The sequence below is a fragment of the Colletotrichum abscissum genome (genome assembly GCF_030869225.1).
Source record: "Colletotrichum abscissum strain IMI 504890 chromosome Unknown Scaffold_45.1, whole genome shotgun sequence".
NCBI classification, from domain to species: domain Eukaryota; kingdom Fungi; phylum Ascomycota; class Sordariomycetes; order Glomerellales; family Glomerellaceae; genus Colletotrichum; species Colletotrichum abscissum.
In genome coordinates, this window is record NW_026850376.1 from 41,497 (window position 1) to 56,734 (window position 15,238).

Sequence of the window (15,238 nt, forward strand, 5' to 3'; positions counted from 1 at the left end):
AGTTCCCGAGTTTCTAGTCGCTTTGAGGCGGCTACAGTATTTATGAATGGATGGACAGGAATGATAGACTATGAGCAGGCTTCTGCAATGATTCTCCGAGCAGCCTCGTAAAACTCCCTACTTTACATCTACAAGTTGTGCCTGGATATGCCGTGTGCTTGTGTCCGTCGTCCAAACTTGGTCCCAAGTTGAGTAGTTTCTGGAAAAGTTTCTTCCTACCTGTCTGACTGACAGAAGCACGACGGTCTGAGAGCTCACAACAGGGTCTTACAATGGTGAAGTCAGTCCGGTCATAGTTCGAGCTTGCGAGCAAAAGAGTCGCAGTTAATCATCTAGTAAGATTATTCAGTTCAATAGTGCGGATAGGGCCGGGCAATGACCAAGATAGCGTCAAAATCCTCATCCCCAAATCAGGGACTCCCGGTCCCCAGTGGCAAAGGCAGCAGGCTTGGTGATTGGCTGCGCGAATCCAGCTTGGGCTTTGGCTTAGGTGCATCCCCACAGAGCCAGGAGCGGCGACAGCATGTACAATTCCTCATTATTTGGGTGGAGGGGTACTTGCTGATGGCAGGATGACCACTGCCTGGGCACCTAACAGCAAGGGCCAGGCCCGCCCGACACCCCTCCTGCCCTCCTGTTGTTGACTTTTGAATGAGGGGCTGTTTCCTCATTTTGTCCAACCCACTCCCAACTTCACCTCGAGCGAAGAAACATAATCATCTTTTGCTTTCCACTCTCCGATCCCCCCCTTTACTGCAGAACATACCACTGCTAGCCCTGGTAAGTATCATTCTTCTTGAGTCTTTCTCCCCGCAGTCCGCTTCCTGTCGGACTTGATGACGAGCATGCTGTCGCGCCCGTCCGCTCGATGAGGGGCAGATTTGGTCGTAATGCAAAGTCCACGAGCTAACGTTTTTTCTCCTCGTTCCCACCCGCAGATCTAAACATCGTCATACTTCACCCCAAAACCACTACTTCGCAAAACTCATCAATATGTCTTCTGCCGAAGCTACCGAGCCCAAGGTCGAGGAGACCAAGCCCGTCGAGGTACGATCACCCCTTTGTCGCACGCGCACTCGCTCCCCCGCCCTCGTCATGTTCTCATACGAAGATAATTTAAAGCTCACCGCATCTCACGGGCTCTCCGTGACGGGCGGGAGGCATGCGCACTCTCTGCTCGCTCGCATCGCGATCCAATTCTCCATATTGCCACGTTCGGATGGCTGACAGTATCGTCCACAGACTACCGGCGAGGCTGAGAAGCCTGTGACCTCCTCTTCCGTTTTCTCTATGTTCGGAGGTGGTGCCAAGAAGGAGAAGAAGGAGGACGAGGACCGCGGTGACAACTCTGGCAGCGCAAAGGCCCAGCGCGATGCCGCAAAGAAGGACGGCGAGGTACGTCATATCGCACGCTTGGTTTCGATGCAGGGGTAAGTTGCGTGTTCGATCTTGTGCTAACGTTGGAAATTCCAGGAGGATGAAGCCCCCGAGTCCGAAGATGTCCACTTCGAGCCCGTCATCAAGCTGACGGAGAAGGTCGACGTCGCCACCAACGAGGAGGCCGAGGAGCAGCTTTTCAAGATGCGCGCCAAGCTTTTCAAGTTCGTCAAGGAGACCACTGAGTGGAAGGAGCGCGGCACTGGTGATGTCCGCTTGCTCAAGCACAAGGAGAACGGCAAGACCCGTCTCGTCATGCGCCGTGACAAGACCCTCAAGGTCTGCGCCAACCACTACAGTACGTTGCGTCAGACTTCATTTCACCACCAATATTCTAACAATGACTAGTCGTTCCTGAGATGAAGCTGTCCCCCAACGTCGGTTCCGACCGCAGCTGGGTGTGGAACGCCGCCGCCGATGTTAGCGAGGGTGAGGCTGAGGCCGTTACCCTGGCCATCCGCTTCGCCAACTCTGAAAGTAAGTCCATGGCCGGTATTGAAAATAGTCGCATGGCAGTGGGCTAACGAGGATACAGACGCAAACCTCTTCAAGGACTCTTTCCTGAAGGCCCAGAAGGACAACGAGGAGCTTTTCAAGGCCGCTGAGGGCGAGCCCCCCGCCGCCCCCGCTGTCGAAGAGTCTTAGATTTACCACAACCTCCCGATTCCGTGAGAAGACGAAGATGGAAGGCCCAGCACGCCGGGCTGTCATCGAAACGGCCCGACTCCCCTGCAACAACACCGAAACTAGCACCATTGTCAAACTTGTTTTTACACCCCCCGATACGAGGCAGGCTGGATCACTTCGGTGAGGAGAAGCTGAAGAGTGCAAGAAAGACTTGCACCGAGTGGTGTTTGTTTTGAGCATTGATACGCGTATGGATAGCATCAAGGCTTAGGAGCAAGACACTCTACACAGCACAAATCAACAAGAATAAAGTCCCTTCTATATTGATCAGATGTTCCAGTAGGAGAGATAGACGCGCGGATGAATCATACCCCCTCACTTGAAAGCCGACCTGTCTTTCTGTGAATTTGTTGCAAAAATGCGTGTATAAATTTGATGAGCGCTATCGCTATGGCCAACCTAACAGACGACGTTCTGCTGATAAGAAAGCCCTCCTTAAGGCTTTGTCTGCCACATTGTTACGTCGAGCAAGCAAAAGGCATGTATAGGGGCAGGAGGGACAACCATTCAATTAAAGTCCTTGCTTCCTTCCCCGCAACACGCAACACGCTTGCACGCGGTAAGCTTTCCAGCCACACCCTGGGTGTCTGCATGGCCCGAGCGTCACCCTCAGCCTTCCAGTCCCAAACCTCCAAATCCCAACTGGTGAACTTCACACACTTGCTCAGTGCACATCCAGACCTCCCCCCTCTCCGAACCCGACACCCTGCTTGACCCCTATCCTGCGTTGATACAGCAGCTCATCATGATTGTCGAGGTAAGATACTGCGATCAATCCTTCCGCTCCTCCCAGCGCGCTTCGTCGCGTCGATTTGCGACATCACCATCACCAGCTCGCCCTATCCAAACGCCATGCTCGTTGACAGTTTGCGCTGTCGGCTAGCCCAGCATGATTGCTTCCTAGGCAGCCTGAGGATGAACACTGCGTATTCTTCACCCAATCGATCTGATCTTGGCATACCATACCCTTTGTTCACCTTCCTCCTCCCCAACTTCAACGGGGACCCAGCTACACCGTAGTCCATCAACGTTACTACCACCATGGCCCCTTCCCGAAACACCATGGCCCGTCGTTCCAATGCTAACTTTGAGATCAAGAGGAAAGTAAGGCTCGTAACCGAGCAGAATGTCATGTAAGTTCACTTGTAAACACCCCTTCTACCATAGCGCCAGCGCCTAATCTTTATCTCCTCATCTCTAGCGACAAGCCGTCCCCCGTCGAGGATTTCCCCATGCGGAAATGGTCGATCAACGTCTACATCATCGGCGAGGATGGTGAGGAGCACCCGGCCGACTGCTTCCTCAAGGTCGTCTACAACCTCCATCCTTCCTTTGAGAACCCGACCCAAAGTTCGTATACTCTGCCTATGATTGCAACCTTGCCTGTTGCAGATCGCTGATCGCAGGCACTTCTAGCCTTCAACAAGCCTCCTTTCCGTTGTGAAAACGAGGGATGGGGTGAATTCGATATGACGATCGATTGCTACATTACCGAAAAGTCGAAGCAGTCCCTCAGCCACGACCTCAACTTCGCTAAGAACCGCTACGAGGCCGAGCATACCGTTTCCTTCAAGAACCCCTCGCAGGCCCTGCAGCTAATTTTGCGCGAAACCGGCCCCTTGCCATCAGACGATGACCGCCTCAAGAAGAAGGGTGGCGCTGGTAAGAAGGGTGCCCAGAAGTACGACTATGAAAAGATTGCCCAGGCGCTTGAGAAGCTGGATGAGGATGACCTGCTCCGCGTCATTCAGATCATCAACGATAACAAGACAGCGGAGACATACATCAAGAGTGATGTCGATGGTGAGCTTGCGCCTGCTTCCCCTGGTGTCGATCTCTTGGCCGGTCAGTTTTCCTTGTGTTGGGGATGCATGGGATCGACATTGGTAATTACAAACACCGAGTTGCGCTTTAGCTAACAGCTTTTTCTAGCGGGAGAGTTTTCCATTGATCTGTATACGATGTCGGATCAGATGACCAAGCTCCTGTGGGACTACTTGGTGAGTCAAAAATACGTTCGGGTTTAGGTTCCGCAGGCCCTTGGCTTGAATATCTTTGAACCACAAGCACTGGCCTTTGCGCGCAATATCTATGGGACTGCATGGGCTTCGGAAATGGGCTGGGCTGGATATATATGACCGGCCGCTGACCTCACAAAAGAGCAAGAAGGGCCTTGTCAGTTAGGTTACCTACCTACCGCTCGCGGAAGATCACCTATCTCTGCACCACTCCCGACGCCAGCTTTCCCCGCGACCGAATCGAGCACGAGTCGGGCAGACGAATCGACATGAGGGACTCTCTTGTGAGGGGCGGCGCGGGGCATGGGGTGTGCTCAAGGATTTCTGCTTCGCTTTACCAATGGCATCTGGCTAGGCGTTACCGGCTTCCTGCTTTTCCTTGGCTTTAGTTACGGATTTTCTTTTTCTGGTCTGCCCCTCGTCTTTCTGTGGTATTGTGTGCTTGTGCGCATTGTGTCTTATTTTGTGTATGCTACCTGAATAAAAAGCACTCGCGGGGAAGGGAAATGGGACATACTGCATTCATGTGATGGGAGGTTGTGCGTCTCTTGGGGGGGGGGGGGGGGTCGTAGAGCGGGTGTTGGGCAGGAATGAAGCTACGAAACGACACTGGACGGGAGTGGCTAGACGGGAAGAGAGAGAGAGACTAGAGGCTTTCGTTGCGAGGTTACACCGGCTCTGAGTCTCCTCGTTGTAATCATATTGTTCACCGTGCTTTTTACCATGTCGACGTGACGTGGGTATGCGAGAAGAGGCTGTGTACGTCCCGAGCCGCAATGTCTGACTAGAGGTTTGTATGATTCGCATCTTTGATATTTTTGGTATAACTACTACCGCCCGCACTATGAATCGGAGACTATCTTTTGCTCAATGAGCATCCGACTTGAAGATGGCAAAGTATCGAAAAAAAAAAGGGTATATCTGAAACCATATTCTCATAAGCCGTGCCGATTTCGATAAAAAAAAAAAGGTGATCCAGGTGCAATGCAATGGAGAACAGCCTTTGCCTTCAAATTTCATGGGCGTTGCTTGCGTAACCGCGTGACCTTGGCCACTTTGCCCGGGTCGTGTGTAATTGGTAAGAAATGAGAAAATCAAGAACAAAATCGCTACATTGGCCAGCCAGTCCATTATCTTTCTTTCAAGGCAGTATTGTCGCCCGTTTTCCTCATTTTGCAGTTTCCCCGCGCCCCATTGCTCCCAATTTTGTGTATAAATGACAGTCACACCTTGCGGATGCCCTTTTATCTTTTCTTGTCTCCTTTAGATCCCCACCCTTTGGTTTTGAGAATGTACTTTTTGTTGAGTCCTCCTTCACTGCGTTTTGCTCCTGCCTGGTTCAGGGAAAGGATGAAGGACCATCGAGAACGGGAAAGCCAGTATCCATGGCCATGTACTCGAGGAGATCGAGACCGCCGACGTTGACGCCCTCGGCCGTCATGGCGACAGCCGTGTTGTCCATATTTTGGAAAAATGCCGGCCCAGGCGGCAGGTACCACATCTCGTTGCCTGGGTTGTTCCAGTCAGTCGAGTCAAAGAGGCCTTCCATGCCTCCTGTTGTAGATGACGGTGCGTTGTTGGTTGTGTTTGTGGCTCCGCCGTTCTCAGGCGCTGGTGCCGGCGTGGACGGGCCCAGGACTGAGGCCGAGCCTGACGGATAGGGAAAGGTACCAGTGCTGAGGTCGAAGGGTGTAGCAGAAATGTTGGCGGGGTCGTCTGATTCTTACTGTTAGTTTCTGGTATTACGGTAGGTGGTGGATGACCAAGGGGAGGTGAAGCTTACCATGCGCGTTGAGCCCGTCACGTAACTTTGAGGCGTGGTTCGCCCATGATTGGCCATCGGGACCGCCGATTGCTTGGCCGTTGGCAGCGGTGCCGTTGATAATCCCGTGGGGATCCGGGCTCCTTCCATCCGCAGACCCGAGTCCTAAAGCAGGAGCCTGAATGAAACGGTTACGGAGCCGGCTTGTCAGGGAGTCGAGAAGATCTGCAAATCGAATTCCCAGGTGAACGTCGTCAACGATGCAATTGCGGAGTGCCTTGACAGTCTCGTCCATCAAGTCAATGCTGAGCTTGACGTCTGATCGTGGGGCACCAAGAGCAAAAGTCTTGAGCAGGAACATGGCACCGCTGATGATGCGAAAATATGTCCGCACGGGGGCATGCTTGAGATAATCGCCCGGCAAGAGACCTTCCACAACCGTCCGAAGCAAGTTGCGGCAGCCGCTGATGACCTCTTTGATGTACTCCTGATCACTGGCGCCGAAGCCACCCAGCTGTCCCAGAGGCAGCTTACCAAAGTAGTTTTGCGTCTGGGGAGACAGTTGTGCCGCGCTCCCGGCGTTATGGTTGCCATGAGTGCCGTGTCCCGCATGCGCCGTGTGACCAGCGTTATTGGTACACCGTTCAACGACAGCTTGCAGAGAAAGTGAGTTGACATAGATGCGTACATACTCGTACTCGATGGTCAGAATATGTCTGATATAAGGTGGTAACCTGAAGCGCTCAAATTCCTTCCACCAGTCCTGGAGCAGCGGATGGAAGTCTTTGAGCATCTCAGTGTACTTCCCGCTCTGGATGATATCGGTGGTGTGCTTGCGAGATTTGAAAAACTTTTCGTTGCCAATGTGCATCGCATTGCTTATGCCAGCCCAGCAATGTATTATTTGATCATCGAGCTCCAGGTCCGGGATGTAGTTGAAGGCATTTGACATGGACGACGGGTTAGTGCCAGGTGTTGTGCCTTCTGTGGATGTTGGGCGGCGACGGGTTACCGCCGGATCGCTCTTGCGCAAGGCCTCGGGTACCATGCTTGTCCAACCAAGACGACCGGCGAGCTGGGACAGATAGATCAACAGAAGACGCTTGATGCGGTACGCCCGTTGACGGTACACCTCCTCCTCGTACTCAGGGCGGGAGATGGCACCGTCGCGCAGCAGCTCATCAATGTCGTCAAACACACCAAGCTCGTATGCGAGACCCATGGCGGTGCTGAGAAGCATCCAGCACATTCTGTCACTTCTCCAGGCTGGTTCGAGCCAGCTGTCGAGGCGCTTACCGCCGATATTAGCGGACGGTCGCTGATTGCCGTGCTCGTCTGTGCTGATCAGATCACTGCCTTCGTATGACGGAAGCATGAGCTCGTCAATGGCTTCAGCTGGCGGGAAATGGAGGGCCCTCGGGTGCCACTCTGTGAGGATCATGAGTGACTCAATGGTCCCCAGAGTTCGCAGACTGCCTTTCCGCATTCCACGCCAGGGCGCTGTGCTGCTTGTTTGATCGTCAGGAACAGATGAGGCACCGGCCATAGCTGCGACCCCACCCCCGAATGCCTCTTGGCCCCACAGGCACCTCTCAATCATGCCCCGGAGATATGTCCAGAGCTGCTCGTGGATGGCGTTGGACCGACATTGGCCACCTGTGCCGGGAATCTTGCGATACCTCGAGGAAATGGTGAGAAGTGTGATGGTGAGGATGGGCTCTTCCGTGAGCAAGGTGATGTGAGATGCAGGATTGCGGAAGGTCGGTGGAGAAATTGGTGTAAGTGGTGACAGGTATTCGTAGTAGCTAGGAAATGTTAGCCTAGGATCATTGAGAATTGGTCAATTGCAGATAAGCTTACTAGTCAATGTAGTCAATGGCTTCTTGTGCGGAGAACCAGCCGGCTCTGACAAACCTGAATCTCCCCCAGGCTTTGATGGCGTCCTGGTAGCCGGGCTCACCGGAGAGATCACGTCTCGTCAGAGCCGGGTCAATAGGTTGCGGCTCAAGGGCGACGGGAACCGAGGGCCGTCCGTTGCCATTGCCCACGGGCTTCATGGTCGCGCCGGGCGTGACGATGACGGGCTGCTGAGGTATGGCGGGTATGGAAGCGACACTTTCGTGACGCTTGTGGTTGTTGGTCACAGGGCTGTGAGCCGGGGGGTGGTAAGCAGCCGCGTCTTGGGTATGGCTGAGCTGGACTGACCTATCCGTAGCCGCCTTGTACAGCAGATCCAAAGCATCGTGGGGTCCGTAGACACCGGGTCGCATGAGATCCTGAGCCTCGCGGTTCTCGAGCTGGGCGTTGGGCTCATCGTCGACGACGTAGTCGCTCCGCTGACGGCTGTCGGCTTGGCTCGTGGTGCTCGGGGTATCACCGTCTGTAGGGCGGCGCAGAGGTTGGGCCCTGCCCATGGAGCCTCCTGGAGTCAAGGGCACCTCGCTGTAGAGGCGTTTGTCGATGGCGACGGGCGGGCTGCCGCTGACGTGAACGCGCTTACGGCCATTGCGGATTGTGTAGTCATCGACATCCTCGGGCTCGGGATCCTCGCCGTCCTCGGCCTTGCGCTTCCTCCTTGTTGCGCTGAAATAACATTCTTTGCTCTCGCGACGGCATCGTACGCAGGGGGGATCGTGGGGATTATCGACGCTGCCCAGATCGCAACGGACCTTTCTCCGACGGCACGGGATGCAGGCTTGATAAACGCGTTTGTGCTGGGGGGTGGAAGCCTGGCCAGCGGCGGCGGCGGCAGCGTTTGCAGTCGCGGTAGCAGTGGAGGGATTGCTGGAGGTCGTCGGGCTCAGGTTGGATGCAGCCGTGTTGTGGTATTGGGCCATGATGGGCCGGCGAAGGGGGGCAGTCTCGCTGCAATCGTGGGGTGATGGATGGCTCGACTCGGTCGACGTTTCTTTGATGGATAGAATCGGTCAGGTCGGTTTGCAACGGGTTTATGGAGGGGAAAAAGACGGGTTTACAGCCACCACGGGCGGGGCGTGGGTGGTTTTTGTCGGTCCACGTTGGGTGCTGGGAGTCTGGGACCTCTGGGACCTTTGGGACAGCTGGGCGGTCCTTTTGGGGGGTGGTGGTCAGTGCTTTTTTGTCTTCGCATCTTTTTTCGTTTTTTTGCAACGCTGCGGCTTGCAAGTTGCATTTGGGGCCATTGGGGTTGGATGGCACTTGCCTCGAGGTGGGCTGGGGCAGGGAGCTTACCTTTTTCTGGTGCCCACCTGGTGCGGGGTTGGGGGACGTGGATAAGGTGAGAAGGAGCTCTTCTGCGTAAGGTACCTTTGTACACCTCACTTACTGTACCTAAGGCACTTCAGGTAGGCAGGTGCAACAGACCAACTGCAGATACGTACCCAAGTCTCTACGCAGTACGTGAGGTAAGTACCTCTCTTGGCTGGGCAAGGGCGTTGCGCCTGCGTCCCTCACCAAACTGGAGTTCAAGCTGCGATTCCTTCGTCTGGATTTTCCAGAGACAATCCTCAGACACAGGGCGTATGGGTACTCGTGCGTTTTGCTCTGCTTCGCACTCGGCTCTGGCTTCCGACGGGTGCCAATGATTGCCAGAGGGGAGGTAGGGAGGTTATAGAATAGGTACCTTGGGTACTTGTTAGCTGTTGCTCTACCCAGACTTGTAAGTTGGCGAACCTCTTCAGTCAGACAAGGCCGACCAGGCGTGCTAGGCAACCCAGGCAAGTCTTGGTCAAAATTATCTCCAAAGAAGGAAAGAAAGGACGGACAGCCCGTCTTCTCTTCCTTATCGACAACGGGGATTGGCTCAAGGTACCCTGGGTTGCGTATGTCTCGCGTTCCGCCTATGATTGGCGCGATTGCTACCTTGTGTGCAAGTGCAATACGGGATGGAAATGGCGTTGGAAAGAGGAAAAAAAAAGATTGTGTAACAATGGAAGGGACACACTACGGTCCGCGGAGACCATCATCAGAAGAATGTTGAGCATGTCACGAGATCGAATTGAGATGAAGGGATGAGAAGTGGGAAAATCTAGCAGTAGAATATAGAGATTCTCATTCGCTCATGGCAGTTCGTTCATCTGCCCTCAATTGAACAGCGAACACGAGACGGGCTGTCCCGACCGCGACTTCGACCTCTGGCCGTTTGAATCGAGTACATAATAAACCCAAACTAGCCATAAACTTTAGGTAAGAGAAGAAAAAGAAGGCAAAAACTCCTATACTGTAGAAGTTAAGCAACAGTTCCTGCCTTCCCGATTTTGCCTGGTGTCCCCTCTCCAGGTCCTCCAAGAAGGATACCCAAAAGGACCGCCAAAGCGGGCGCAACAACGGTACACCGCGCCAGAGACGCAGGCGAAAAAACAGTAAAACGTGGATCCTCGACCCTCGGTGCCTTCGGTGTCCTTCTTACGCACTGCACTGCAATGCCAAGGTGAGGTCACCTGGGGACGCCGGCGGTTCCTGTTGCGTGTCGCGTTTCCATTCCATCCATACGCAAGCAGGAGAAAAATGATCAACTTGTTGCATCCCGTGACCCCATCGTCCCACGCCGAGGGTCGAGACTTGAAGCAGAAAAGTCTGGGGAACCTACCCGAACCTGGGGTACCATTAATGTGATGGAATTCCAATGTCCAATGTCCTTCCCCATTCGAGGACTCACTCGGACCAACCGGTAGCGATGTAACGACAAAACCATCGCCTTACCACCCGGCTCAGCTTCCTACTCGATGACCCTTCTTCTCCGCAAATCCCTGCAACCCAATCGCATAAGAGTCAATACCATATACCTACATACATTCTGTACAAATAGGCAGGCATGCCATCACGGACAAACCAGTTCGTCATGCCTCACTGCAGGACATGGACCGTCAACCTCCCGTACTCTCCTCGTCAGCCTACCTTGCCTTCAAGCTACCTTAGGCCGCCGCCAACTCCAAACTCCAAGCTCCAAAACTCCCCCAGCCTACCGCCACCACCCGCGACAAAGCACACCCGCGTCCTCGTGGTCACGTTCCCCCCCCTCGAGGCGCAGCAAACCCAGGTCACGTTTTGCCCAACTCGCCTCTCACATTCGTCCAACACATCCGAGCTCTCTTTCCTGTCCACCGAGTCCGTGGTTCATGCCCGTCATCTCCGTCCGTTCACCAACCCCCGTGATCGCGCACTACGTGGCCGTTCAATCCTCCTCACCTTGTACCTCTTCACTTGCTTATCCGTAGTAAACCCGTAATTTCTGCCCATGCTATACAATTGAGATTCGCTGCCAAGAACCCCTAATCAACGAAAACCGAAAAAGGGACCCCCTCTTTCGGCCAAAGACTCCGGGAGAATGAAACTCTACGCAGGTACCACTCACAATGCCTTTCCCTAAGTGCCTAAATAGAGCGTGGGTTCCGTCCCTCTATCTTATCATCCCCGTCCACATATTGGCCATTGCTCTGAGGTGGGCGGCGGGGACAGCGTATCTGTACGCGGGGTAGCTCAAGGCTCGAAAAAAGCTGATGCGCGGAGAAGCTACTTGACTCAGGAGTCAGGACTAGGACGGGGGAGTCTACAACATAAATGAACGTCCCGCCTCAAAACTTTGGCCCAGAGCTCCAGCTTCCTTGGCCGCACTCGGCGTGTTGTATTTGTATGCCTGTGTATGTCCTTGACTGTATTTCCAACTTTGTTTGGGTGCCCTGGATGGGAGTGGCTCACGTACATACTCTCGAATAATGATGTATTTGTTGAATTGATCCCTCCTAAGGAGTAATCTGACGAGTTCGGGCCGTCCACTTGGATACACATGTACAAGTCCATAGGTTTCAGAGACAGTCAGCAGACAAAATGAGAATCGCGAGTCAAAGCCATGTGATAGCTAGGTGTACATATAGCCTACGACAGGTGCCCCTTTTCATCAATGGGCCGCCTCAATCGCCTTGTGCCAACTTGCACCCCCGCTCTAACACCAACTTGCCAATAGTGGATTCTTCCATCGAACATCTTGGAATGCCGGGTTGTGTATCAGCTGCCGTAACGTAACACCTCATGCTTCGGTCATGATTGCTCTTCGACGGATACCGAAGCCAACGCCCAAAATCCCACTGCAACGATACTCCATGATTCAGTATGCTCCTTTCAACCAATTCTAAGAACTCTTCTTGGGTGCTGCGGCATCAGTCTGTTCGACCTCGGCCGGGAGAATAGCCGGAGTCGTGTCAGGGGCAACTTCCGGGGATTCGCCATCATCAATCGGTCCAGGCTCCTCTTCAAGGGTCCCATCTAGCGTCGTCGGCTTGAAGTCACCATTATCAATTGACGCGGGGTCATGCCCACGTCCACTGTTGCTCGCCGAGACGCCAATGGCCGGGGCACCTCCCTCAGCAATCTTTTGCTTCGTCTCCCGGATGATCTTTTCAGACTCGCTGACCTTGGCTGGATTGGGCGGAGGGCGCTCAATTCCAATGGCGTTCTCCTTGTCGTTCTGGCTCTCTAACAAAGCTTCCTTGTCGAGACGAACAATCATGCAGGACAGGTTGTCCGTGCTGAAGCGGTTCAGCGCATGATCAACGAGAAGCTTCGATGCCTCGACCGGGTCCTCAATGTTGCGAACAAGGTCGACAGCCTCTTGATCGGAACAGACATCCCAAAGCTAGAACACAAATTAGCCATGTTTCACTGCTTGGGTAGCACAGGACTTACTCCATCGCAAGCAATAATCATAAACTCGTCACTCTCGGGCTGAATGACGGTCTCGGTGGTATACGGGTGCCCAGTGACAAGATCCTTCATATAGGTGTCGCCCAGAGCTCTCGTTACGGCCAAAACACCATTAACGCGGTTGTTGAGTATCAAACCGCCAGCGTTCGCTATCCGTTTTCCTTCGTTCTCGTCGCTGCCCTTGTGGTCATACGAAAGACGAAGCGCTTTACCGCCGCGGCAGAGTATAATACGGGCATCGCCAACGTTAGCCGTGTAGAGAACGCGCTGGCGGCTTGCTGCACTCTTCAGTTTGGCATGGGTAGCCTCGGGACCACTTGATGCCGCCTTGTCGTCTGCAGTCTCTTCTGAAGTCAGCTTAGCAGCCTTCGTGGCTGCCGCAGTAGCTGGCGCAATAGCCTGAGAACCGGTTGCCGAGCGGTCACTCGGGACCCGTTCCTCCCAACGCAGCACGGCGACGGCAGCTGTGCATCCACTATTCTTAAGAGGGAGCTTCTCCAACTGTGCGTCAACAGAAGTAAACGTTTGATCGAGGAGTTCGGGCATGGGGCCATTGGGATTCTTTCGGATTATTTCCTCCAGTATGATATGAAGTTTTTTGCCACACCAGTCGGCAGCAAAGGTGCCAGCGTGACCATCAAAGATGGCAAAGTATCCATTGTCCGTTTCAACCATCTCTTGCGAGGAGGCGTCCTTCTCGTCGGATACAGAGTCGCTCTTTTTACCATCGATGGCAGGGGCTGGGGTATGCAAAAAGTTATAGAGGAAGGCATGGGTGTCCTCCATGGTACGGCGGCACTTTTTGTTCCTATCTTCCCAGACACCGACGCGGAAAGTGGAACGCGGGCCGGGAATTGAGTCGCCGGCTGAGTTGTTGTGCTGGCCCTGAGGCACAGCGAGAGCAGGATCCTGCTTACCCAGCTTCTGGAGAGGGGTCTGCGAGCTCACATCCGAGTTGGATCGGCCGACCTGGGAAAAGTTCAGGGTGTTCTTGGCATGAGCCAGCAGGCCCGCGGCCTTACTTTGAACACCGCTGGCACGGCGCTTCTTATCCGCAGCGCCATCTTGCTGCCGTCCCGGGGGACTGCTGTTTCCGCTCCGTTTGTCGCCGCTGGCGGCCTGGTCGTTTGACTTAAGGGAGGCTGAGGCGCCCTTGTCGGATTCGGGCGAAGGCGACTTGCGGTCCTCTTTTGGGTCGCTCTCCGCCTTGGACGCAGCCGAGTTAGAGCCGCCGCCGAACATTCTAGTCAGCAGACCACTCCCCTGGTTGGAGAGGCTGCGACGCTTGCTTCCTGCCAGTTTAAAGAACCTCGAAAAGACGTCAGAGGGACCGGTCCACACGCAGGGTCAATCGAGTTCGATGGGGTCGCAGTGAAGCTGTCTTCGTTGGATGCGTTTTGGATTTCGGAGAAGGATTGTCGCGAAGATGGATGTCTGATAAAGGTATCGTCAGTATTAGGTGAAGAGGTTGGAGAGAACGGTCGTCGGGCCCATGGAGGGGCAGAATGGTCCGAGGCCGACCGGGGGCTAGGCAGAGGGTCGGGTCCGAGCTGAGGAGGATTGATGCATAGGTAAGACGAAAGGAGCCAAGAGAGGAAGAGACGCTGGTCTCTGAGCGGCAGGCGGTATGGCGACCAAGTGCGCCAGCTAGCGGCTATGTGACTGACGTCTAATATCAAGATGGCGCAGGTAGGTATGTGCTCTGCGAGACTCGTAGCGCAACCAGATGCTCAAAAAGTGCTGCGCGCAGCCCGCAAAAGAAGGGTTTGATGAAGATACGGGAACAAGCAGATATCAACAGCGGGATGTATGATGTTTGTGTGTCCAGTTGGCCTGGGGTGACAAGTGACGTAGGCTGGCTGAATGATGGTGGAGGGGAAACCAGAAGGGTAGAAGCAGCAGTAACTCACCAGAGTGACGTACCCAGCGATTCGGAGTGCCGGCACGACGTGGTTGAAGCTGATATTGATGGCGAGATAGAGACGCCGAGGGTGCAGTTTGAAGATTGCCGGGTGTGATGGCAAAGGCTGCAATATCGTCTAGGAGGGGAGGAGATGGCAGGTTGTTGGTGTTGCGTGAACAAGGTAATGCAATGATGGTGGGCGGCAGAGAGAAAGAGAGTTGAGGTTGTGGAAAGGCGATGCGAAATGCTGCCCGCTTGGTGCTGGTAAGTGTCTCCGCAGCAGCCTACCTAGGAGGGGGAGGGGATGGGAGGGGCACGGGGAGGGCAGAGGCCAGAGTTGGACGGTTTGGAGGGACCGGGAAGGGGGGAAGGTGAAAAGCGAAAGCGGCGGGAACGATTCACAGGGTCCCGTCCTTCCATTCTTAGCGGCGCTTAATACCTGTTCTCCGCTCTCCGTTATGGGGGCCTTTCTTCCCTGGCCTGAGCTTCTCACTCTTGTTCTCACCACCCAAATCCCTATATAGGTATCGCAGCAGCTGAAGATAGTCTGAAACTTAATGCTGTCCAACACCTAAAATATTCACCGAGGGTGAGGCAGATGCGCAGTTTGGTAAGTTGACAGGCACAGCCTTTAACATTGAAGAGGGGAAAATAGGTATAGAGTTGTGTGACCACACAGGCGACGCAAGTTGTGTACCTCAGCACCTCAGTGATGAACAACACCAACTGGGGGGCGGCGAGCTCCACTCGGGC

General features: G+C 54.3%; 4 protein-coding genes across 4 annotated transcripts; 2 read left to right on the forward strand and 2 right to left on the reverse strand.

The window, feature by feature from the left end:
- Positions 1-993: 993 nt before the first annotated feature.
- CABS01_13428 (RanBP1 domain-containing protein) lies at positions 994-2,082 on the forward strand (the record flags this gene model as incomplete). Its single annotated transcript, XM_060546771.1, has 5 exons — positions 994-1,047; positions 1,243-1,395; positions 1,474-1,735; positions 1,786-1,914; positions 1,973-2,082. 5 exons carry the CDS (start codon positions 994-996, stop codon positions 2,080-2,082), a joined length of 708 nt encoding a protein of 235 aa, XP_060394831.1.
- Positions 2,083-3,165: 1,083 nt separating this feature from the next.
- CABS01_13429 (YEATS family protein) lies at positions 3,166-4,308 on the forward strand (the record flags this gene model as incomplete). Its single annotated transcript, XM_060546772.1, has 5 exons — positions 3,166-3,257; positions 3,326-3,474; positions 3,541-3,969; positions 4,057-4,124; positions 4,285-4,308. 5 exons carry the CDS (start codon positions 3,166-3,168, stop codon positions 4,306-4,308), a joined length of 762 nt encoding a protein of 253 aa, XP_060394832.1.
- A 1,173-nt stretch (positions 4,309-5,481) lies between these two features.
- Positions 5,482-8,741, reverse strand: CABS01_13430 (uncharacterized protein; the record flags this gene model as incomplete). Its single annotated transcript, XM_060546773.1, has 3 exons — positions 5,482-5,858; positions 5,926-7,709; positions 7,765-8,741. The coding sequence occupies 3 exons, from the start codon at positions 8,739-8,741 to the stop codon at positions 5,482-5,484; spliced, it is 3,138 nt and encodes a 1,045-aa protein (XP_060394833.1).
- A 3,269-nt stretch (positions 8,742-12,010) lies between these two features.
- CABS01_13431 (protein phosphatase 2C) lies at positions 12,011-13,923 on the reverse strand (the record flags this gene model as incomplete). The annotated part of the gene is made up of 2 exons (XM_060546774.1): positions 12,011-12,514; positions 12,565-13,923. Coding segments are annotated over 2 exons (1,863 nt in total), but the record flags the coding sequence as incomplete, so codon positions are not given.
- Positions 13,924-15,238: the final 1,315 nt, after the last annotated feature.